At 37.3% G+C, this 27,222-nt stretch overlaps 1 protein-coding gene across 16 annotated transcripts in view; it reads left to right on the top strand.

Moving 5' to 3' along the window:
• Positions 1 to 27,222, top strand: part of PHLDB2 (pleckstrin homology like domain family B member 2) — a 229,646-nt gene that overhangs the window by 99,716 nt on the left and 102,708 nt on the right. For all 16 annotated transcript variants that reach the window (XM_074332137.2, XM_088794210.1, XM_074332058.2 and 13 more), the window contains one exon: positions 14,065 to 14,179. In XM_074332137.2, coding sequence (XP_074188238.2) covers positions 14,113 to 14,179 — 67 coding nt within the window. In that variant the 5' untranslated portion in view covers positions 14,065 to 14,112. The remainder of the gene's footprint in view (positions 1 to 14,064; positions 14,180 to 27,222) is intronic.

The raw sequence follows: 27,222 nt of genomic DNA, 5'->3' as shown, positions 1-27,222 counted from the left end.
TTCTTTAGTGGAAAAAAAAAATCTTGACCTCATATTTATAAGAATTCTATTTGTTTTTTATTTAACTAGATTCTGGAAAACTACCCACATTATTTCACTAGATTGGAAACTCACAATATTTGTTTTGTTTTGTTATGTTTCCACCTCATTTTGTCTTCCATCTTATCATCAAATTGACAGAACTACTCAAAAGAAACAGGGATTAAGTATGATTTTAATTCCTAAGAGATTCAGATACAGAGTCTACTCCCAACTTCAACTTTTTAGCAAAACCACCATGTTTCCCCAAAAACAAGAAAACAAGACCTAGCTGGACAGTCAGCTCTAATGCGTCTTTTGGAGCAAAAATTAACATAAGACCTGGTATTGTATTGTATTGTATTGTATTGTATTGTATTGTATTGTATTGTATTGTATTGTACTGTACTGTACTGTACTGTACTGTACTGTACTATACTATACTATACTATACTATACTATACTATACTATACTATATTATATTATATTATATTATATTATATTATACCTGGTCTTATAGTAAAATAAGACCAGGTCTTATATTAATTTTTGCTCCAAAAGACTCATTAGAGCTGATTGTCTGGTTAGGTCTTATTTTTGGTGAAACACCGCATTACGGAGAAATTTATAATTTTGTTTCCCTCAGCTATACTGAATCATGTAATAAATAAAGTACCAATTACTAAAATTTGGAGCAGGTCTGCATGTTCTCAACATTGTTTTTGATTGTCAGAAAAGCAGCTTCTCTTCTTCCTCTCACCTCCATACTTCTATTAGATTAATAATAGAACATAAAGTAATTATTTTCACTTTGGAATAGCTTAAAAACATATACTCCATGAAGACAAGCAGGTAAACTAAGACGGTGTTTCTGTTTGAAAAAATGAGATAGACAAAATTAAAGTAATCTAAGATTCTTTACTTGAAGTGCAACATTTTTATTAACTTATGAGATAGAATATGACTCATAGCAGAAATAAAAACAATATATATATAACTTCTTGGGTATACATAAATCCTTTATTTCTAAATATCATGTGTAAGAAAAATAGAAAAAAGCAACACATCCCAGAATCTAAGAATATTATTGTCAGTATGAAGGGCTGTGGGATCTTAGGAAACTAACTGTATTTCCATGTCGTTTTTCCAGATTTGTAAAGAAAAAAGGAAAAGGAAAAAAGGCCTCATGGCATGGTTTTTATTTATCTCCATATCTGTTTAGAATCTGCAGGAGATAGGATAAATAAAAGGAAACTGACAATAATAAAATTACAAATATTGTGGCGGCTTCTGCAAATCACATTGCATATGCATTTTTAAAAATTTTGAATGTATTATTTAATACTTATCCAATGCAGTGTGTATTAAATATTGAACATATTTTAAAAGAGGCTTTTCATGTGTTAAAACTTTCATTACTGGGATTGGAAATAATAGTCACTTAATAAAATACACAGTGTTGCTTTTGCCCAAAGCATTTTGAAACCATAAAGGGATAAGCATATTTCTAGGGTCAATAAGCGAGAGGGGGCCTTTTTGCAAAAATTTTCTTACAGCCATAAATTTAAATCCATCTGGAAGAACAATCAGTAACTCTGTAATAAAACCCTGGCTCTATAATGTAACCACTATGTTACCCCATGTGGGATTCATTTTTATAATATGTTTACCCTATATTTAACATGTCCCAATATCCAGTATTGTTCAAGGCTAAATTGAATAAAGACTGTTTCATATGATAATATGCAAACAGGGATATCTATCTATATCTGTCCATCTATCTAGATAGAAGACATATAGATGACATAGATGCTATGAATATAAATATAAATATAGATATGGATATAGGTATATCCCAGGTTAAAAAATATAAGTAAGTTCAAGGTGGAGATAGATAGATTTATGAAGACTAATTTCACCAGTAGGATGTTGTGCTACCCACCAACATTCCTATAGGTTAGAAGGCCCAGGGAACCACAAAGATGACATGAGCTACTCATCAGGGTAAACAAGCTGTACCAGAAAGAGTTATTCCCTCCAATCCTGGGACAGAGACAGAAGCAGAAAAGATCTCTGGTGCTGCTTCCCAGAAAGCTGGCTCAGGAGTCTTGCCTTTGACCCTGCAGTCTAGCTGCAAGATGGACCAGATGGACCATATCTCTTGTTTGAGCCCTAACAAAACCAGAAACAAGAAAGCCTGCCCAGGCACAACCTCACTGCTGCCAACAACTTCCACAATGCCAACCACAATTTAGCCCTTTATACCAAACACACATGAATCTACATGGAAGCATCATCTTTTCCCTGAATCCAACTATCATTTTAGACTTTACTCTTTCTGTTAGTGGTACTATTTGCTTGTAATGGTATGAAAGTTGTGAACTTAAAATGTTTTTATTTTTTTAAAAAGAATTTGTATAATTTGTAAAATTATACAAATTATTCAAAGTAAATATTTTAAGACCACCCCACCCTCATCCCTTTCCATTCCCAGTCATCAGAGGAAAACAGCATTAATTTTAGTGTCTTTCTTTTCTGACACTTAAGCTTTTCTTCTGCTTTTAACTAAATTGAGATGATGTTGTATATATTGGTTTGCAATTTGTTCTTTTCACTTAAAACTTATGTCAGTTTACTTAGATTTATCCTATTCTCATATCATTCCACTGTATGGATAGCTATACCACAGTTTACTTAACCATTACTTTACTGATGGTTATTGTGCTATCACAAGCAAGGCTACAGTAAAAGTCTTTGCATGTATAACTTTAAGTACTTTTGCTATCATTTCTTTATAAGACAGATTTTTAGAAATGAGATTGCTAGATCATCGGGTAGCCCATGCGAACAATTTTTAATAAATGCTGTCAAATTATTGGGGCCAATTTTGGACTTCTCTTTTTATTTATACTTTCTCCTTTGTAGACTGCAACACGAAATCTGTGAAAACTTCCTTTGTAATATCATCCTGCCATTCAATCCTGACCTCATATCCTCCTGGCTACATTTTTAAGATACTATTTAGATCCTAACATGTTTGGACACTGACTGACTTCAGCTTTCTAATGGTTTTTGTATAGCTCATCCCTCACTCCACATGTTAAAGCCATATTAATCTTCTCAAAAACTCCTTTACACATATCACAGCTCTATAATCTTCCATGAGTCTCCATTGCCTAAAGAATAAACCTTAACCATGCATTCAAGATCTTTTACAATCAGGGTTCAGTCTTTCTTATTTTGTCCTTATTTCTCCTACACGTATTTGAAAATTTGAGAGTGAGATCTATCATGAGCCACACACTCTTAGGCACTTTTACATGCCGTAAATACTTTAATCCTCACATCAATTTCAAAAGAGAGGAAACTGATGGATTGGGGAAGAAATTTTATTCTTTACCACTGAGCTATAGTATGTAGAGTTGTGGTTTGAAATTCAGTATATCTTACAGAAAAATGTGTGTACTTACTATTACACCACATTTCGATTCAATTCGTCAAGATTTATTTGACATTTACTTCATGAAAAATCCTTTATCATATGCTATAGAGGATGTAAACATTTAAAAGAATGTACATAATTGACCTTTAATCATGGTGCCTGTCTTCCTGGTAGCAATTCCTTCCAGGCAGCATGCTTTGTGCCATATACCTTAGCCTCTGTATAACTGGTTAAAACAAAGGCAGGTACCTCTTCTGGTTATCTGTTGCTACCTAACAAGCCTGACCAGAACTCAGTGGCTTAAAACAATGACAATATGTTGACAGTGACTTATATTGCTCACAAATCTGCAATATAGGTAAGGTTTAGAGGGGCACCTTGTCTCTGTTCCCTTCAGCATTAACTAAGGTGGCCTTCAGGACTGGGAATCATCTGAAATCTTGTTCACTCATTAGTTTGGAGGTCGGTGTTGGCTATCAGCTAGGACCTCAGTGGTAACTGTCACCGGGAATACCTTCTATGTAGCCTTTCCCCTTATTCACGGCTTGGGGCCTAGCATCCCCAAAAGGCCAGGCAGAAGCTGTTTTGCCTGGTAGGACTTGGCCTTGGAAAGCACACAGCATCACTTCCACTGCAGTTACAGGCCCACCCAGATCCAAGGGGAGGAAATGTAGACCCCACCACATGATGAGGGACTGTCAATGTCACATTTCAAGAATATCACATGGGTGGTACAGCCACACTTACGTAGAATGCAATCTACCATAGCACCTATAGATGTGCCAGTGACCTGTCATAGGAAGATAATCCAGGGCAATCAAATTCCCTTTCAAGTGAATTTAACTTAAGAACAATTTAGAGAATGAAATACCTGCTGGGGATTTAATATGGAAGGATATAATGGAGACAGTGGAGGAAGGCATGATGAAGCATGTGTTCCCTGAAGTTATGAGATAGTAGAAACTAGAAGTAAGGACCCAAGCTCTGTTCACTTTTATACAAGGTGTGATCAAACAATACAGTGAATGTTTAAGTAAAAAATATGTCTTACAGTAAAAGACACAGTGTCATTAATCTCCCTCAATATACTCCCCCTTGCTTTGAACACTCTTATCCCATTGTTCTTGCCACTTTTTGAAGCACTTCTGGAAGTCCTCTTTCGTGAGGACTATATTCCTAACATAGCACAGGGCCAAACACATTATAGGTTCTCACACATGTCACATGAAGAAACACATGAACGACTGGAAAGAAGAAACAAAAAAGGAAGGGTAACTTTGAAGGGGGAAAGATGAAGTTTGATTAGAAATACATTGAATTTGAAGTTCCAGTTATGGATCCTCATTGAGGTGTCTGATAAGCAGTGAGTGAGGTGGACCTGTGGCTCAGAAGAGAGACCAAGAGCGTGAAAAGACTTAGGAAGGCATGGACAAGGTGAAGCCATGCCTGCATAAGATTGCCACGGAGGAGCCTATAAACAGACCAGTGACTAAAGCTCAAACAAAATAATGAGTGGTTAGTACTGTAGGCTCTGCATCAGAACACCTGGATTTGATGTCTGTAATACCTGCTTCACCACTTACTAACTGTGTGTTTTCTTAGATTTTTCTAGTTAATCTCTGCAAAGTATTTAGAACAGAGCCTGGCCCATAGTAAGTGATCAGTGCATATTAATTATCATAACTATCATAACATATCGAGTGTTTTTTTAACATCTAAAGTTTAGGTGTGAGCAGAGGAAGAGGCACAGAATAATATCAGGCACAAAGGCCTTATAAAACCTTGTGTAATAGACCTGATGAATAGCTGTGGTTACATTTATTACTGAGTTGCCAAACATCAAAGAGTTGCTAACTGTTAATAAAGAAAGGGTGACACAGTGAGTCATATTTTCTACACCAATACTTCACAAAGTCTTTGCTTGTGGGTGTGCAATTGTAATATGTGTTTCAAAAAAAAGAGTATGTTCTATACTCAAATAAATTTGGGAAAAGCTGAATTAAACAGAACTAAATAGATGTTTCCTTAAAAGCATATGCTCATATAAGCCACACAGCTTATAAAGGGGGATATAGAGAGCATCATTTCCCAAATACTTCTAAGTTTTTTTTAGCAATCATTCTGCTCAACATATGAGTAGAACACAACTTCTCTATGCTAATCAAGGAAGAATCTCTTCTTAAAAATACACAGCACTGAATCCACTTCCACAAATTCTGACAGAAAGTCTAGAGTAAAGAAATCTGTATTTTTAAAAAGCTCCCTTGTGTCACCTTGCCAACAGGCTACCCGAAAGAGAAATTTGACCTCTCCCATAATCTCTCTCTCTCTCTTTCTTTCCAACCTGTTCTGAGAAAAATAGCTCCCACAAAGAAAGGTGGGGGGGGCGGAAAAAGAGGGTAAGGGAAGTTATTCTGTCACCGAGGAGATGACTAGAAAATAGAATGTCAGCATTCATTAACACTTTTCTATTGAGTTGGCTTCAGGAAGCAAGGATTCCGACACTCAGGGAAATCTAGAATTTGCTGTTAAAAAACTGAGAAGTCTCCCGTGGCCAGATGGCTCAGTTGGTTAGAGCGCGGGCTCTCTCAACAAAAAGGTTGCCGGTTCAATTCCCGTATGAAATGGTGGGCTGCACGCCCTGCAACTAGGATTGAAGAACAACGACTGGACTTGGAGCTGAGCTGTGCCCTCCACAACTAAGATTGAAGGACAACTGAAGCTGATGGGCCCTGGAAAATCACACTCTTCCCCAGTGTTCCCCAGTAAAAATAAAAAATTAAAAAATGAGAAAACCAGAGATCTCAACATAACCATTTACACTGGTTCAAGAAAACTGTATGGACTCAAGACATAAGAAATATTCAATAATGTATCTGGGTATCTGGGTAGGTCATCCAGAAAACTTCAGGAGGACAAATATTTATCACCAAACAAGTGCAGCACAACAGTTACCTTTGTACGTTGTACTTTCAAAACCCTGCAGACAGTCATCATGGGTGAAAGCTAATGATCTGATTACCATAAAAAATGTAATTTGGGAAAGGTAGTTGTAGGCAGTGCATATAAAGAAATTTGAACTACAACCTCATGGAATTAGTGATAATCTGACAGATTTCCAAGAATTCCCAACAGAACTTTGAGGCAAAGTGAGATGAGAATTTTTTAAACTAATTTAGAACTTTTATCTCACATAATGGGGATAGTTGTGCTCTGTGTGCCTGTTTATAATTTAATCTAAGAACAGGCTCCTTAATTGAGATTAACTTGGAGATCAATGAGACCTGATAATACACTAATCTATGATATGTACTGTTAAATCTAACCTACGAGAGATTGCTTTAGAACCATTTTGGAAACAAGACAATTTGTGTGTGTGTGTGTGTGTGTGTGTGTGTGTGTGTGTGTACAGTCTATCTAGGAAGAATTGAGCAAAGAGTGAATGGTTTAACATATTTCTATTTTAACAGTCTGCTTTAAAATTTGTTATGGTAAAAATAAAAGGAGATAAAAGCATGACATCACTTTCAGACTTCTCTCTACACACTCAAGCAATTATTCATTTTATATGTCTGGCAGGATGGGTTTTGACTGAAGTCAATCCCTGCCTTTTCTTTCACCCGTGATATAGAGGGGGTGGGAGTGAAGATAAATTAGTCTTTGAGACACAACTCGTGCTGCACTCTTCCAGACGAAAAAAGACCAAAGAGACGTGACAACTAACCGCAACACATGATCCTAGCTTACACCCTATAAAGAATGTTATTGGGACAATTGATTGCACTTGAATGGAGCTAGTGACTTCAATGTTAGGAAGTGTCAATGATAATTTCCTGACTTTGGTCCTCATATTGTAGTTACCTAGAGAATGTCCTTGTTTGAAGTGTTATATACTAAAAACTATTCAGGGGTGCCAGGCAGCATGTTCAAAACTTGCTCTCAAATGATTCCAGGAAAAAAAAAAAAGTGTTCTTTGTGCTATTCTTGCAGCTTTTCTTGGAGTTTGAAATTATTTTCAAATTAACGTTATCTTTAGCATTTAAAAAATACATTTATTTTATTGTTTATGTTAGTTTAGAGTTAATTTTCTCAGGTTCTCTCAGTAAACTATCACATCACCTGGAAATAGTTTTACTGCTTCTTTTCCAATTCCTGCTTCTTATTGTTTTCTCTTTTTAATGGTACTGGCTAATACCTCTAGAATAATGTTTAATAGTAACAGAGATAGCGAGCATTCTTGACTCTTTCCTAATCTAAGTAGAAATTCCTCTAGTATTTTCCAATTAAGCACAAAGCTAGCTTTGGGACTGTGGTACTTTGTTTAGAAAACATGCATTAATTCCTATTTTCTTGAGTGTTTTTATCAGGAAACTTTTGTCAAAATTTTTTTTTCTTTTTTTCTTTATTTTACTTTATTTGTTTTTGTATTTAGGGGACAGTCATATAATTATTCTTTTTACATCTACTAATACAGTGTTTATATTAACAGATTTCCTAATACTGAATCATCCTTACATTCCAGAAATGAATCCCAGTTGGTCATGGTATATTTTCTTAATACGGTGTTGGGTTCTGTCTTTTAATATTTAATCTAGTATTTTTGCATTGATATTGGAAGACTTCTTGTAATTTATTAACATGTGAGAATCATGTTCCCCTATACTGTTTTTAGAAGAATAACCTCCATGAAAGGGAGCTTGGTGATAACAGAAAGGACATGAGAAGCGGTGTAATGGAGAGATGGAGAGACCAGACTTTAGAGTCACCAAGACCTTGGGGAAGTTGCTAGCTCCCTCCCTAACTGACTGGGTGACCTGGGTGAAGTTATTCCTCCTCTTCTACCTCTATTTTCTCACCTGTCAGATAGGAGAATCTACCACATAGGTTGTATAAGAATTAAATGATAAGATTTCTGTAAAGACTTCAGTACAATTTCTGGCACAATGTAAGCTCACATTGTGATACTTTTCTTCTGTTGTTTCTCACATTATAAAAAACAGTGGTAGGATATATGTGAACAGATGTAGTTTCCTCAGTAAGCACTTCCTGTCTCAGTTTAAATGGTCCCCAGCATTTTCCTGCAATTACTGAGCCCAGAGACTAAGCAGACCTTTTTAGTGAGCCCAATTTGTATTTTGTCTCTTCTTTTACAGTTACCCCATTTTAGACTAGAAGTTTTAATTCAGAGTAAGCTCTTGGTGGGTGCCAAGGGAAGAGGAGATGAGGGGACTGTGAAAGGAATGGAAAAGGAAGATACAATTTCTTGAACCCCTATGACATGCCAGGAACTAATTTAGGTATATCTGCAGTTAATACATGAGGAAAGCTGCAAGATAACATCAAGATCTGAAAAACATCCTGAGAGGGTTGTGCGGATGAGCATTGTCTCTCTATCTAAGAGTTGAGCTTAGCTTTTGTTCTTTTATTCTCACCCATGACTTCTTCAAGTAGAGGAGAATGGAGAGATGAATTGTCTCTGGGTTGATCTCTTGGCCACTTAATCTCTTAGTGTTCTTAACTTCGAGAAATCTCCTGAGTGTGGAGGACATAAGGAGAGTGCTCATTTATTGATGAATTTATTCTATAACTCTTTATTTTGATACATTTATTCTACAACTCTTATTAGGACTGCAGAGATGAAAATGCCATTTTCCATTCCAACACTGGTAGACACACAATGTTGAAGTGCCGGCGAAAAGAGATTGGCCTAAAGGTGTTGGCATTTGTGCTGAACCTAAAAAAGTTGGAACGAAATAGAAAAGCAAAACTTGTCGGAGACATGTACATACTTGTGCATGTATTAAGAAACAGGCTCCAGAATGACACAGACTGAGGCCTACATTTTGCCTCTGTCTCTTTCTTGCTGTTGACCTTGGACAAGTTCTTTATGTTTTTCTGAGCTTTAGTTGTATTGTCTGTAAAATGAGGAAAAAGTACCTATCCTATATGGATTTATGGTGAAGATCATAAGAGAAAATGTAGGTAAAAACACGTAGCACAGTGCTTGGCGTGTGAATCTTCAAAGATAATGGCTATTATTATTGTTTTCTGGTCTTCCGTGGTGTTCTTCAGGTCTTGCCTCTGTCAATAATCTTTACCCAGACCTCAAGCTACTTTACTAAAACAGCTTACCGAGATACAATTCTCATACCACACAATTTATCCATTTAAAGCACAAAGCTCAATGTTTTTTAATATATTCACAGTTATCCACAGTCTAATTTTAGAACATTTTCATAAACACCAAAAAGAAACCCAGTACTCATTTAGCAGTCATTCCCTGTCCCTCCCTCTCCACTACCCCAAAACCATCTCTAGGCAACCACCAAACTACTTTCTGTCTCTACATACTGGCCTAGTCTGGATATTTCAGATGAATGGAATCACACTATGTGAGTTTTTGTGACTTAGCATAATGATTTTGAGGTTCATCTATGTTTGAGAATATGTCAGTACCTCCTTCCTTTTTGTGGCCAAATAATATTTCATTGCATGGATATACCACATTTTATTCATCCTTTTACCTGTTCAAGGACATCTGAGTTATTTCCACTATTTGGCTGTTATGAATAATGATAATAAGAACATTTATAACCAAGTTATGTAAATATATGTTTTCATTACTTTTGGGTAGATACCTACAAGTGGAATTGCTGGGTTGGAGGGCAGCTCTATGTTGAACCTTTTGAGAAACTGCCAGAGTGTCTTCCAAAGTGTCATTTTACATTCCCACAAGTACCATATGAGTATCCTTTCCATTATTATCTGTCTTTTTCATTATAACCATTCTAGTGCGTATAAAGTGGTATCACACTGTGGTATTGATGTGGTTTTCCCTAATGGTTAATGGCATCTTCATGTGCTTATTGGCCATTTGTATATCTTCTTTGGAGAAATGTCTATTCAGATCCTGTGATAATTTTCAGGTTTAAGAGTGCTTTTTATATTCTAGATACAAATCCCTCATCAGATATATGATTTGCAAATATTTTCTTCCATTCTGTGGGTTCTCATTTCATTTTCTTGATAGTATTATTTGCAGCACAAAAGTTTTTCAAGCTTCTTTTTAACATAACAATAGAAGTCTATATTCCAACATCTATCTCCTACAATAATAACGAAGTTTGGTAAACTTTCAATGGAAGAGTTGGCCTTGTACTTCATTGACAAAAGTGAGGCTCTCAGTATGTAAATTCCTCTACTCTTAACCTTTCCTAATACACAGTTATTGATCTACATGGACATCTAATCTTATCTCTTTTCCTTCATTTATTCTCTTGAAGTAAGGAGCACCATGTCTAGTAGGTCAACCTTCAAACTGGTTTCTTTTGTTTTTTTAATTGTATAATGTAATTGCCATTTATTGAAATAAGAAAAGCTTCAGAATAACAGATTTCAGAATAAAATTAGGAGTTTGTTTTTGAACATGATGAATTTTAGATGTCTGTTAAACATCCAAGCAGAATTTTTAAAACAATTTTATTAAAATAGAGCTAACATACAACATTATATTAGTTACAGGTGTACACAATAGTTATTCAACATTTATATACCTAAAGAAGTGATCACCATAAGTCTAGCAACCATCAGACACCATACTATCCTATCACATATTATTGACTATATTCCCCATGCTGTATATTACATCCCCATAACTTATTTGTTTTATACATGGAAATTTGAACCTCTTATTTCCCTTCCCTTCCCCTCTCTTTTTAAAATTTTTCAATTACAATTGACATTCAGTATTATTTTATATTAATTTCAGGTGTACAGCATAGTGGTTACAACATTTATATAATTTAAGAAATGATCCCTCTGACTAACCTTAGTAGAACGGTCTTATGTAGTCAGTATCCTGTGGGACCCAGTGGTGCAGTCTCCTGGTCACCCGAGCTGGATTCTGCAGGTGTGTCCCTTGTGTGGGTTCTGTGTGTCCCTCCTGTTGTAGTTGAAACTTGTTTGCTATTCGTACATCAATGGGAGGGATTGACCCTTAGGCTTATTGGCTGTGAGGAGTGCCTGTGACTACAGTGGAGGAGCTGTTGCGCAGGCACTGACCATAAAGAGCGGGGTTCACTTTAGCAGAGCTCTGGTGCCTACCCAGTCTTTCTTTGAGTGTGACATCTTTGGAGGTGGCCAGGTGATGCTCCAACCCAGTCAGAAGTTGGTCACTGGGCCTGCCAGCTCTGGGCCTACTGGGAGGGGATCTGCTGCAAGCCGAGTTCAGCAGCAGTCTGTGCCATGCCCAGGGCCACCTGGGGTAAGCCACAAAGCAATCTAGAGATGGTCACTGCCCATGCTATGCTTGGAGGTGCCTTGAGAGGCCGATCCACAAACCAAGGCCAACTGTCGCTTGTGCCGGGCCTAGTGCTGCTCAGCCAAAGGTACAAGCCACACTGAAGCCATATGCTGCTTATTTGGGATTTGTGTACCTTTGACAGATTTTAGGAAAGTCTGTAGTATGAGCCAAGGAAAGTTGTTTATACAGAAAAGGCCACTGGAAGCGGCTTGGGTTTGCCTGAAAGTTGGGTAGGATGTGGTCTCAGGGAATCACTAAGGCAGGGAAGTCAGAAGGTGGTAGTCAATTTGGTGGAAACTTAGATATGGCATCTATGTGTGTCTGCACACAGCAAGTGGGAGGGCTCAACAAAGAATCATTGGCTTCCACCAGCTCCTCCCTCTGGGAGAAAGCTGCCTCTCCAGTCCTCACCCTGAAGCTAAACAATTCAGTTCCTCCCCACATGTCCCTGGCATCTTTCAAGCTGCTGCCCCAGTGCTGGAGCAAGTGAGTCCATCAGTGAGTAAATCCATGTGCGGCCCCTTTAAAGGGAACACCTGGGATTGCAGCCACCCTCCATCTCACTCAGCCACAATCTCTGCTGGTTTTCACAGCCAGAAGTTATGGGGAGTTTTCTCCAAGGTTTCAGTAAACCTTGGGCTGGGGAGAGGCTGGAACCCCTCACTCCTCAGGGGGGAACCTCTGCAGCTGAGATATCAGTCCCAATTTTTAATGGCCACATGTTGGTGTGGGACCAGCCTGTTGCATATCTCTGCTCTTCCTACCAGTTAATTTTGATAGCTCCTGTATGTCTGTAGTTGTATGGCTTCGGTTCAGCTAGACTTCAGGCGATTCTCAGTAATGGTTGTTCTGTGGTTTGGTTGTAATGATGTGGTCCTAAGAGGAGGTAAGCACAGCATTTACTTACTCTGCCATGTTGACCAGAAATCTCTCAACTCGGTTCTTGACTGTATCCTCTTTTTCTTCTCCCAGGACCTTCCTCCATCACTTATTCCCCCTTTCTCCTAGATCTTTACAATGTCCCTCTCTATCTTCCTTCAGCCTATGAACAAGCTTAGCTCACTCACTCCCATTTTGAAGAAAAGCAAAATCTCTCAATATCTGCATCCTTCAAATATAGTTTTCTAGCCACTATTTCCACCCTGCACTTCACTTGGATGTTCTATAGATATATTCCAACTCGGTATGTCCAAAATGAATTCCCTTCCTCACTCCACATTTGCTCCAGTCTGTATTTCCATTCTTAGATAATAACACCATCATCCATCACTTAACCAAATTCACATCAAACTCTCCCCGGCACCCACCTTCCATACCATAAACTATCTTGGCCTTTCAGCTCACATATATATCATAGCCTGAACCTTGCTTGTTATCTTAAACAAATGACCTAGATTAATTTGTTAGCATCTCTCCCCTGAAATATTATATAGACTCCTAACTAGTCTTTCTGCCTCAGTTTTGCCACCATTAAAATCCATTCTCCTTAATACATCAGGAACAATTTAGACAAAATTAAATAGATGATGGGGTTGTGACCTTACAAGATAGTGGACGTTACTGGGTCTGTGAATTTTGAAGCTCTTTTATTTTTCTTGAGCCTCAGATTTCTCATCTATAAAAATGGGAATGGTAACCTTAGTCTTAGAGTGATTGTGAAAACTAAATGAGAAATACTTGTTATAGTAAGTGCACAATATATTGAGTCCTTATATGACGGTGAGACCACATCATCTCCTAGGTACCTCTGAGTCTGCAGAAAAATAAAATGGACATATGAGAGTTGTGAGATGCTTGACTTAAAGTCAGGAGCTCCTTGGAATGCTCTTAATAAAAAGGACATTTATTTCCTTTTCTATAATATGAGATTTTGTAAAAATTAAAACAAATAATAAAGACAAAGTACCTAATGGAATGACTGGCAAATAATAAGTCTGAGATGAAAAAACAGAAAATAAGCAACAACAAACCCAAAGCAGAAACCACTATACCAAGGAATGGATTCTTTTTTCTAAGTATTGCCCATTACTTATTTGCTGACATCTGTTTTTTAAATCTGTAATTATTCTATTCAAAAGTGTGCTTTCATTAGTGATAGTTGGTGGTGATGGTGTTTAAGTTTTGTCATTCTAAAGGATAGTCAGCAGTGGGATTATAGGATGATCGAGGATGTCTGTTTTTCAAATTCAACAATAGTTATTATTCCCCAGATGTTAGCTCTGTTGACATTCATTTTTCAGGACACCTCAGCTTTCAGCTTCCCAATCATGCATGGTACTTCTCTTTTCTTTCTGTGTACAGGGTGGCACCAATCTCAGTTTCGCCTTTGAGATTGAGCAGAAGATCCTGATGGAGGAAGATAATACCCAGAGAAAGATGCCCCAAGAGGATGGAGTTGGTGACATGAAACTCTTAGGTGAGAACTCTGGGCATGCCCTTCATTCTCGGAGATTTTCAGTAAATACTTACAAGTACCTACTCTCTTCCATAAATATGGAATGACTGAGCATTATTCAATATAAAGCCATGAGTCCAGTAAGCAGATAGCCTAAGGCTGGCAATCCTTCACTAAATATTTGGTCATGTGCTTATTTACCTCACTGAAAGCATGTTGAGGTTCTGTTTAGACCAGATACTAATGACAGGTAGGCCAAAGCAGCTGGCATGGCAAGATCTTTTCCAGTGACTCATCAGTCATTCAAAAATCAAAGCCCACACAAAAAGGGGTGGATGAGACACAGAGAGAAAGGCATCGCATTTTTAGGCTCTCTGGAAGAGCAGCTGATTCTGCTTTCTCCTTGCAGGAGATATGAGGCTCCAACCCAACTATACCTAATTCACAGGGTTTGGTGCTCGTTGAACCTCTGTAATGTGTTCCCCGGCATTCAAAACAGAACAAATGAACTCATAAAATGTATACTTTCCTCATTATTTTTTATTATGCCTCAGATGGTCAAGTAACCAGGGAGGAGATGCTTGGGGATATGCTGGGGACCTGGTGTCAATTAACTTCATTAGTATTTCCCTGAAACCAGCTGATAATCTCTGCACAGCAAAGTCCTTTCTATTGAGGAAGAGTGACTTTAAGCTAGATCTAATGTTTCATTTACTTATTGTGTTAAGCTCTAGACACAGAAGTTGAAATGTATTATAAAACTCCTGTATTCATATTAATGAAAGTTCTCCAGAGAAACAGAATCTAGGATACATACACACACACACACACACACACACACACACACATATACATATAAATATAAGAGATAGATTGTCTCATGTGGTTGTGGGGGCTGGTAAGTCTGAAATTCATGGGGTAGGCTTCAGGCTGGAAATTTAAGTAAGAGTTGATGCTGCAGTCTTGAATCTGGATTCTGTGGGGCAACAGACTAGAAATTCAGGCAGCATACCTATGTTGCAATCTTGAGGAGATTTCCTTCTTCTTTGAGAAACCCCAATCTCTGCTCTTAAGGTCTGAACTATTGGATAAGGACCACTCACACAATGGAGGGTAATTTGCTTTACTCAAAATCGATTGATTTAAATGCTAATCATATCTAAAAAATATCTTCACAGCAACATCTAGACTGGTGTTTAACCAAACAACTGAGTACCATAGCCTAACCAAGTTAAAACAAAATTAACCACCAGAGCCCTCTTATCTTAGGAAGTTTAATGTCTTGAGCAGAGATGGAAGATAAAACAGAAAATTTGCAATCCAATAATATGAAGTACATTGGTACGTTACCAAGACTGGGGATAGAGTTGGGAAAAGCTTTCTGGAGAGCATGATTCCTTACTTATTGTAAGGGAAGAGATGAATGAACATGATACATGGGAATAACTGCAAGAAGTGTATTATGATTGAAAATTCCCGTCCTTGCAGGGAGAGGAGGGGAAGAATGGTAAGTCATTACATGGAAACATTACCTGGAGAAACAACGTGACTTATGTTTTTCTTTATTTGTTTAAGGCTAAACTGAAGATTCTTGATTTATTTTATCCTAAAGACTTGGAGGAGTTGCTGAAGAATTCTTAAGATTGAAGTGATGAGATTAGATTTTCAATATTCAAGACCAATTCATATAATTATTCAACAGACATTTTATAGTATCTGCCACGTATGAAGTATGGTGGGAGGCAGTGGTGATATAATGGTGAACAACATAAGCGGTTCCTGACCTCACAAAGCTTAGAATTTAATGGGCAAAAAAGGAAAAGAAAACCAAATAATTACAAATTTTGATAGTGCTATTGAGAACAGATTTATAAGCTTTATAATCCAGTGTCTGTCTAATGCTGTCCTACTCAGTCATCACATTCATGCCCCAGGTGCCAGCTTGAAATACAAAGTAATCGCTCAGCAACTGCTCTATATCCCATCCCTTCTCTGGTGAAATACACAGGGTCTTGGACTTGATACTTCTTGACTCTCCTAAGTGTGGATCTTAGCTTTCCCTTTAGGCCCTTCCATCTTCCATTACTTTGGCTGAGCCTTGTCTACCACACATCCAGTGACCCTCCAGCCCCAGCCCTAGTGAAATGTCATCTCCCCCTGACCCTTGGGCTTGTTCCTGGCCCTTTCTAGGAGTAGGAGTTTAGATATCAGGCAATAAATAAAGACAAAGGGGATGGAGAGAAGAGTACTATTGACAGATATTTAAGAGGTAAAAATGATGTGATTTGGCAATGGATTGTTAATAGGGATTGAGAAAAAATAAGACAATGAAGACATTTTCCAAATTAGGGAATTAAATGACTAAATATAAGGGGGGTGACCTTTAGTTATCCAGTATAACAAAGGAAGGTTAAGGGGTGCCAGTGGGGGAAGGTGTTAGTGATTTAAATGTTTTTGGTCTGCTGTGCCCAGGAGACATCCCAGTGAATTTGCACAATATATAATTACTACCTTCCCCCATGGGTACCCCTCAACCCTCCTTCTTTCTTATACTGAGGATCGTGGCAGTTGGAATGAAAAATAAGGGATTGATATATCCAACAGGTTCACGACACATTCAACTATTTATAGTCATAGAGAATTTAACATGAAATACTAACAGGCCATGAGAGAGAAAACTTTCTTTTAAGGACTAATTACCTGTGAATTATTCATCAGGGATAATGATGCCCTTCACCTATGTGGATACTTCACATATATGGAGGCTGTGTAAAGAATTTTCCACCTGGATGGTCACTTTGATTAACTTCAAGAGCCAGTTAGGATGAGGGACTAGCTTGTGCAACAGAAAAACCATCAACCACATTAGTGTTTGTCTTGGTTGCATTGCCTACCAATGCTCAACAGACTGGAGGAATGGAAAGCACTGAGGTGATTTCCCCCCACCAGCACTCCAGCTGTTGAGGGTCCTCAAACCTTATATAGGCTTTCTTGGAGAAGAATCAGAGGGAGAACCACAGAAAGCTCTGCCAGTGGGCATGGGGGAGGGAGAGGGAAACACACCCTTTAACTATACCCATATTTGCCTTCTTGACTAGCAAATTCATTCAATATATAACTTACCTCTTGTGCATTGTTGGGTTGCTAAATCTTTTGTAAAGTTAATTTTAATATTAACATTAAAGGTATAGTATATCAATCTAGCCATGTTAAAGTTCTGGAGGTCCTTATGTCAAGCTTCTAAGTATAATACTAATACCTTGGGAAGTGGCCTCTTGAAATGAGCAGGAAAAGGACGTTTTAAATAGACTTTTTTTTATTCCTGTTGGAGAAACGCGGTAAATGAATTTCGATCATCTTCTTTAGGCATAGTTGTAACTCACAGAAACTCCTGGTTCCTGAGAATAGCCAGAAATTCAAATGAGTCTAAAAGAACTGTACTACTCATAAACATCTCTCTCTGTAGCTCAGAAATAAATGCTTCAAACAACCATTTAGAACTTCCTGAGCACTGACACTAAAACTCTAGTCAGAGCTGGGTGCTGTACAATAATGTTTTTATTAGCTCTCTTAACAACTCCCCTGAGAGAAATAATGCAATTAGCCCCATAATGTGAAACATTAAAAAAGGTCAAACAAGTAGCCCCAAGCCTCTGGTGACACAGCCGGTACATTAGAATTTTAAGTCACTGATTTGCCAGTCCAACACTTGACCCAACAGCCAAAAGTTATCTGTTTCATACTTATTTTTGTAAGAATGTTAGGATCTATGAGTATGGAGTCATCATAAGATGAAAAAAAGGATGGCAGTCCAGAGTAAGTAGGGAGATTCCGTATCTTAGCTGGGCTCTTATGAATATTCAATTAAGCATCCTTGACGTCTACTGACACCGTTGTTTAACATATGAAGAATAGAATCAGTGCTGATTTATTGGAGTATTTAAAATCTGTGGTGGGAGCTCATCTTTCTCTTTCCTCCTAGCCCTATGTAATCAGTTTCGACATCCTACACAGCCACTGGCTCTTCCTGTATTTGTCAGGCAAGGAGGAGCCAGTGCAAGTTTAGAGCAAGGAAATGACATAATAAAAACGATATTAGACATGAAATGTAAAACACAAAGCCCCATCGCTCCCCTCCCCCCAAATCTGGCCTGACTTCCTGTGTCCTGTCTCCCATGCACTATGGGTTCAGGCAGGCTGCATTAGTCACTTCTTCCCTAACCTGCCTCGGCTTTACTGTGCCCCTGCCTTATTCATGTTATCTCCTCTGTCTTGAAAGTCCTGGCTTTCAATATGAAGGTCACATGCATTTCCCTGATAGACTCATTGGGCAGAAATACCTTTTTAACTGTGTTTTTTATTACATTATACATTACAGTTATATGCTTGGCAGTAAATTCCTCATATAGAGACACATAAAAATTTCTTATTTTAGCTCCATCTCCTTCATATCTAGGCACACCGTGTGAAACAGAGTAGATGCTTATTAACTTGACTTTGTGTTTAACATTCCTCATGTTCTGAATCCTGGACCCCGCTTTGAGTTGTCAGAAGTCTCTAGTGCAGTGAGGTCTATTTATACATGACACATCAATTATCATACTTGGCTAGTAAAGAGGCTGAGTCAGGGTTTAAACCCAGATCTGCTTGACACCAAAATCACTGATCTCACCACTGCATTCTGCAAATAAAAAGTTCTTGATTTTTTTTGCTAAGAATCTTATCCCTGCTCAACGTGGCTCAAAAAATATACACATATTATATTAAAGGGGAATTTAAAATCAAGGTATAAGGTAACTGGAGGGATAAGGAAAGTCAGATGAAAAGGAAAAATAAAGAAAAGTAATACGGAAGAGAAACTGAGTTTCCTGCAGTATCAAGGAGTACTACTGACAGAGTACTGTATTTTCTGTGATGAGCAGATAAGCTACAAAGAAAACTCCTTGTTTTAAGTCTGTCATGCAGGGAAAGTAGACCAATTCAGGGTCCTCAAGTGATTAGAAAAGTGGGCCAGATAAACAGAGCTGGGATAGGTTAATTAATCTAAAAGATACACACACACACACACACACACACACACACACACACACACACACACACAGTGCATCCTTTTATTGCCTGATTCCAATAAAAACTATACAACAACAAAGATTGGGGGTAGGGCAAAAGGAAACATTTTGATGCAGAAATTAGTCAATTGAACCAAATGTATTTAGATTATTCTCCTAATTATAGAATCAATCTCTTAATAGTTTGAACATAAAGCAGCACATGGGGATAAATTTCCACTTTAATTTTGGTTAATTTTCTGGTGTTAACTTGATAAGCTATTGTTTTATTTATACTTCATATATTTCAATATATATTTGAGAACATAGAGTAAAATCCAAATATCTAATAATGTTATTGGAATAAAAATACACAGAAAACATAAACAAACAAACAAAAAGCAGTAGAAAGCAAAATCTTTATTACTATAGTACTATATTTAACAGTAATTTTTAAATTACATTTGTTGGGGTGACATTGGTTAGTAAAATTATAGAGGTTTCAAGCATACATTTCTATAATACATCATCTATATATTGCATTGTGTGTTCAACACCCAGAGTTAGTTCTCCTTCCATCACCATACATTTGACCTCCTTTTCCCTCTTCTATCATCGCCTCCAATCTCTTTACCCTCTGGTAACCACTAAACTATTGTCTGTGTCTATGAGTTTTCGTTTCTTTCTTTCTTTGTCTTGTTCCTTTGTTGCTTTCAGTTTTGCATCCCACACAAGACTGAACTCATACGGTTCTTGACATTTTCTGCCTGACTTATTTCACTTAGCATGATAATCTCAGGATCCATCTATGTTGTCACAAATGGCAGTATTTTATCTTTTCTTATGGCTGAGTAATATTCCATTGTGTATATGTACCATATCTTCTTTATGCAATCATCTATTGAAGGACACTTTGGTTGTTTCCATATCTTAGCCACTGTAACTAATGCTGCAATGAACATTGGTAATATATATATATATATATATATATATATATATATATATATATATATCTTTATAGATAAATATTTTCAGATTTTTGAGGTAGATACCCAGAAGAGAGATTGCTGGATCATATGGTAATTCTATTCTTAATTTTTTGAGGAACCTCCATACTGTTTTCCGTAGTGGCTGCACCAATCTGCATTCCCACCAACAGTGTATGAGGGTTCCTTTTTCTCTACAGCCTCTCTAACATTAATTACTATTTGTCTTGCTGATGACAGTCATTCTAACAGGTGTGAGGTGATATCTCATTGTGGTTTTGATTTTCACTTCCCTATTAGCTAGTGAACTTGAGCATTTTTTCATATATCTGTTGGCCGTTTGTATGTCTTCGTAGGAGAAGTGTCTGCTCAGGTGCTCTGCCCATTTTTTCATGGGATTATTTGTTTTGTTGGTATTGAGTTGTATGAAGTCTTTACATACTTTGGATAGAGCCCCTTATTGGAGGTGTTATTTGCAAATATCTTCTCCCATTTGGTTGGTTGCCTCTTTGTATTGTCGATGGTTTCTTTTGCTGTGCAGATGCTTTTTCATTTGATATAGTCCCATTCATTTATTTTTGCTTTTGCTTCCCTTGCCTTTGAGGTTAAATTCATAAAATTCTCTCCAAACCCAAGGTCCATAAGTTTAGTACCTATGCTTTCTTCTATGCAATTTATTGTTTCAGGTCTTACGTTTAGGTCTTTGATCCATTTTTAGTTAATTGTGGTACATGGTGACAGATAGCATTCTAGTTTCATTCTTTTGCACATGACTTTCCAGAATACTACATAAAGGACTATATGCCACCAAATTCAATAACATAGAAGAAATGGACAAGTTCTTAGAAATATATAACCTTCCTAAGACTGAATCACAAAGAATTGGAAATCTGAATAGACAGATCAACAGTAAAGAAATTGAAACAATCATCCAAAACACCCAAAAGCAAAAGTCCAGGACCAGATGGTTTCATGAGTGAATTCTACCAAACATCAAAGATGATTTAACACCTGTCCTCCTCAAACTCTTACAAAAAATTGAAGAAGAGGCAATACTTCCTAACTCATTTTATAAGACCAACATTACCCTAATACCAAAGCCTGGTAAGGATAACACAAAAAAAGAAAACTGCAGAGCAGTATCTCTGATGAATACAGATGCAAAAATGCTAAACAAAATGCTAGCAAATCAAATACAACAATACATTAAAAAGATTATATGTCACGATCAAGTGGGGTTCATTCCAGGAGCACAAGGATGGTTTAACATATGCAAATCTATCAATGTGATGCACCACATAAACAAAATAAAGGGTAAAAATCATATGATCATATCAATAGATGTAGAAAAAGCATGTGACAAAATACAACATCCATTTATGATTAAAATGCTTAATAAAATGGCGGTAGAGAAGGAAAGTACCTCAACATAATAAAGGCCATATACGACAAACTCTCAGCTAAAATCATACTTAATAGTGAAGAACTGAAAGCTTTTCCTCTAATATCAGGAGCAAGACAGGCATGCCCCTATCACTGCTGTAAATTCAACATACCGTTGACCATACCGACAATAAGACCTAACCGGAAAACAAGCCCTAGCATGATTTTTCAGGATGACATCCCCTGAACATGTGCCCTAATGTGTCTTTTGGAGCAAAAATTACTATAAGATCTGGTCTTATTTTCGGGGAAACACAGTAGTATTAGAAGTCCTCGCCAGAGCAATCAGGCAAGAGAAAGAAATAAAAGGCATCCAACTTGGGAATAAAGAAATTAAATTGTCAGTTTTTGCAGATGACATGATACTTTATATAGAAAATCCTAAAGATGCCACCAAAAAACTATTAGAAACAATAAACAAATACAGTAAATAAATAATACTGATTTTGCAGGATACAAAATCAATGTACAAAAATCTACTACATTCCTATATACTAACAGTGAAATTTCAGAAAAAGAAATGAGAAAAACAATTGCTTCTGAAATTACAGAAAAAAAAAAAGAATAAATACCTAGTACCTAGGAATAAACTTAACAAATGACGTAGAGGACCTATACCCTGAAAACTATAAGACATTATTGAAAGAAATTGAAGAAGACAAAAAGAAATGGAAAGATATTCCGTGTTCAAGGACTAGAAGAATCAACATAGTTAAAATGGCCATATTACCCAAAACAATATATGGATTTAATTCAATCCCCATCAAAATCCCAATAGCAGTTTTTTATGAAATAGAACAAAAAATCATCAGTTTTGTGTGGAATCACGAAAGATCCCAAATAGCCAAAGCAATCCTAAGAAAAAACAACAAGGCCAGAGGTATCACACTCCCTGACTTCAGTTTATAGTACAAAAATGACAATAATCAAAACAGCACGGTAGTGGCAAAAAAAACAAACACACAGACCAATGGAATAGAATTGATAAACCAGAAATAAACCCACATGTATACGGGCAGATAATTTTCGACAAAGGAGCCAAAAACATACATTGGAGAAAAAACAGCCTCTTAACACTAAATTTGATGCTGAGCTTCCTGGCAACCAAGATACAAAATGAAACATTGGTTGACATAGTTCTCCTTAACAATGATTGCAAATCTAGTGTGACAATAGATGACGGTAACTTTTCTGAGAAATGAAAGTGTATTGTTTTTTATTTAAGAGAAAGAAAATGTGTCCTAATACTAAATTCTAAAAAGAGTTTATGATGAGAAACTCAACTTATATAGGGCCATACAACCCAATGGTTGATGTCAGTGACAACAGTTCCACAGGAGAAGGGCAAGTGTGGTTGGAAACTATTATTTTGAAGAGGACATAATGCTTATGCTCACTTATAAGTGAAATAAGCCAAACACAGAGAAAAAAACAACAACTGCATGATCTTACTTTTATGTGGAATCTAAAAGAATCATGTGCATGGAAGCAGAGTAGAATGGTAGTAACCAGGGGTGGAGAGGTAGAGGAAGTGGGGAGATGTTGGTTGAAGGGTACAAAGTTGCAGTTAAGTAGGCTAAGTAAGTCCATATATCTAATGTACAACATGATAACTATAGTTAATAATATTGCATTGAATATTGGAAATTAGGTAAGAGGGTAAATTTCAGGTGTTCTCATCACACAGATACAAAAAAGGTAATGATGTGAGAATATATGTTAATTAGCTGGACTATAGTAATCATTTCACTATGTGTATGTCCATCAAATCTTCATGTTTTACACCTTAAATATATGCCATTTTTATTTTTTAATTAAAAAAAAGGAAACTGCACTTTGAGTGTTTCCAGTATGTTTTCTAGCTCTTGTGCAAAGCATGGTGCATATATTATCACATTCATATAAATATGAGTTTGGTGTTATTGGTCCCATTTTTCAGAATACAAGTTTATTTCTCAGTGAAGATAAATAACACATTCAAGTTACTTTGCTAGTAAGGGGACCAAGTAAATGTTTAAACCCAGATCTGCCTGACTCCAAAATCGGTGATCTCTCCACTGCACTCTGCAAATAAACAGTTCTTGATGCTTTGCTAAGCTATCAGCGCAGAGACAGGAGCAGATGTACAGATTCAGGACATAAGAATTGATCACATCCAACCAATCTTTGCTACTGAAAGGGTACAATAGCAAAATTAAATCCAAATGAAATAATCCATAAATAATTCTTATATTACTATGTGCAGCACCTCACCTTTCCCCACCGACAGGGTGAAGGATACAGAAAAGTAAAATCAGGTACTGTAACCATTACAGATCTTAGAGAAGGGAACAGGAAGGCATTGCTGCTGTGTAGTTTACAACACAGTATCTCTAATGGACACCAGAGAATGGCAGAGAGAGGGAGGTATGGCACTGGTCTGTGATTGAATGGGGACTTCATTTTAAAGAACCCAGGAAACGGAAAAAGTAGAAGGAAAGTGCTTGGTTCTTTTTTTCTTTCTATTTTTAAAAACATCATCATAACTAAAGTCTGGTAATAATGATTATTACAATAATAATAGGTGTTAAATTCTGAATGCCTTCTATACATTTTAAGATGTTGGGGTGCGTGCTTCACATTTAATTTAGCCGTTGCACCTTGGTGATCTCGTCTATCTTCAGGTCTCTGTGGCGGAAGCTACGGAAAATCATACTAACACATTAGGAGCGAGATGATTTGCTGGGTTTAGTCACTTTAGAAAGTCACATTAAATCAATATTCTTTGCTCCCCTTACATGTATCTATCAAGTCTTGGAGTATGGTTTATACAAATATGAATACAATGATCCCTCTAGCTTTTGAGGAGGATGGCTTTACTAAAAGAGGCAGAGATATCGACAGATAAAGCAAGGCAGTGAGAGGAGGCCAATGAGGATCACTTTTTGTCTAGTGATTAAGAATTATTTATTCTACAGAAATTTCCCCTGATATATTCCTACTTAAAGAAGAGGTAGAGGGGAGCACTTAAGGTTGTGCATTCTAGAACCAGGTTGCCTGTGTTTAAATTCTGCCTCCACCAATTTATGAGCTGTGTAACCACTGACTCCTCTGTGCCTCATTTTTACACCTATAAAATGGGGGTAGTAATAGTATTTACCTCACAGTGTTGTTATAAGGATTAAATTAATTTTACAGGAACATTTGGAAAAGTGCCCGGCACATATCATAATTGTTGCTCTCAATAAATGTTAGCTATTTTTTTCCTCAGATGTGAATATCATCAACTTAATTATGACCATTCTAGGTATGTTGTGTTAGCAGACATACTCCTCAGACCCTTTGAGAGAGAAAACTGTCCTTAAGATGTCTGTCTAGTCAAATGCATTGCTGGTATTGTTCTGGGCAAGGAAATGTTTGCAACCATCGTGCTTTGGGTCAAAGCCATCATTCATTTTTGCGTACCAACCACATGCCAGGTATCTTTTTAGGAGCACTTGAGATATGTCATGGGAGAGAGGCGACAAAAACCCCTATCTGAGTATATTCCCCAAACTGACTTTACACCTGTAGCTGAAGCTGAATAATGATGAATGTCAACTATAAATACATATATATATATATATATATATATATATATATATATATATATATATATATATATCGTCACAAGAAGTGGAGTACAGCATCAGGAATAGAAACAGTGGAAATGTAATGGCTGCAATCGATATCAGAGAGGTAGTAGATTGGAGGAGGGGGTTATCACTTTGTGAGGGGTATAAATGTCTAACTATTGTATTGTTTTGTACACCTGAAACTAAAACAAAACAAAAAACTATCTGCATAGAACTTGCATCTAGTGAGAAGAGTCAGACAAGGAATATTATTTTTAAAGTACATTTTGTAATATAATATAATTATGTTGATAAAATTAAAGAAAGCTTACTGGGTAATGCATTTTTAATTTTAAATAGAGCGGTCAGGGTAGGCATGAGGAACATGGTGACATTTGAGCAACGTCTGGAAAGAAGTAAGGGAGCGAGGCATACAGATGTTTGGAGGTGGATGAGAATTCAGACAGAGAGGACAAATAGCACAAAAGCTGTGGGATGGAAGTATATCTGTCTAGGAATCTAGTCCAGGAGTGGCCACTGTGGTAGGAGCTAAGTAAGTGAAGTGGGAGAAATGGGAGCTGAGGTCAGAGAATGACAGATCAATGGCCTTCTGGCCATTCTATGGATTTTGGCTTTTGCTTTGATTGTGATAAGGACCATTGCAGGATTTTAAACAGGGGAATGATATGAGCTGCCTTAGTATTTTAAAAGGATTGCTCTGGCCCTTGTGTTAAGAACAGCCCCCATGGGGTCAAAAGTAGAAATAGGAAAAGGGTAAGCAAAGTCAAGATGTGGTGGTGGATTAGACGTGTTTGGTAATAAGAATGGAGGTGGTAAGTAGTTGAATTTTACAGTATTTTGAAAGAAGAGCTGAAAGGATTTCCTGCTGGATTGGATTTTAAAAGTGAGAGAAAGAGAAAAGTCAAGGATGAAACCAAGGGTTTAGGTCTGCCAAGAGGAAGACTTCAGTTATACACGATGGTTGGGGGATGGAGAGAGGACTTTCAGGGAATCAGTGTTGAAAATGTTAAGTGGGAGAAGCCTAGTGACATCCAAGTGGGCAGTTGCCTGGAGCCTGTCGTAGAGGGGAGATGCCAGACTTGAGGTAAAATTTGAGAGTCATCACCACACAGATGGTATTTAGTGCCATGAGACAGGATGAGATCACCAAAGGAGTGAGTGTAGATAGATAAGACAGAGAGAGGTTCAAAGTCTGAGCTCTGGGCACTCCACTGCTCAGACGCAGGGTGAAGAGAAGGCACCAGCAAAGGAGACTGAAAGGAGCAACCAGTGGGGTAGGAAGAAAACCATGAAAATGTGGTTTCATAGAAGTGAAATAAAATCATTTTTAGGAGGAGAAAGCCATTAACTGCTTATTGCTACTGATAGTTCAAGTGAGATGAGGACTGAGTGCGATATCTTCCGATTCACTAGTTTGAGCTGGATAAGAATTCTAGGGACAGAGCAGAAGCAAAAGCCTGATTGGAGTAAATTGGAAAGAGAACTTGAAGTCAGCTTTTCTTAACAACGCTTTAAAGGAGTTTTGCTGTGAAAGAACAGGGAAAATGGGCAAGTAGCTGGAGTGGGAAGTGGAGCTGAGTTTTTTGTTTTTAATATGGGAGAAATGATATGATTTCATGATGATGTGGATGACCCATTAAGTGGGGAAACTGATGATATGGAAGAGAAAACTGTAGGAGCACTTATGTGTTGGATGGATCCCTGTATGTTTCTGTGGGGCAAAGAGCAGGAGAAAGGGGAGAAAAAGGACAGGGGAAAGAAAGTGCTATAAAACACCAAGCTGTCCATGGGTGAGCCTCTCCCCAAAATTGGAACTCAGATTTTTACTTGCAGAAATGAAAAGTGCATTAAATAAGGTATTTGTTGAGTGCCACTCATGGTGTCAGGTACTTTGCATACATTATCCGGAAGCTTATTAACCACACTGCAGCTTCAGGATCAAGACTCGTACACTATAAATGAAGAAATTGTTG

This window comes from Rhinolophus sinicus, chromosome 17 (assembly GCF_057876585.1).
Source record: "Rhinolophus sinicus isolate RSI-liver-muscle chromosome 17, RSI-T2T, whole genome shotgun sequence".
Taxonomy (NCBI): domain Eukaryota; kingdom Metazoa; phylum Chordata; class Mammalia; order Chiroptera; family Rhinolophidae; genus Rhinolophus; species Rhinolophus sinicus.
This window is presented reverse-complemented; position numbering and strand designations above follow the sequence as displayed.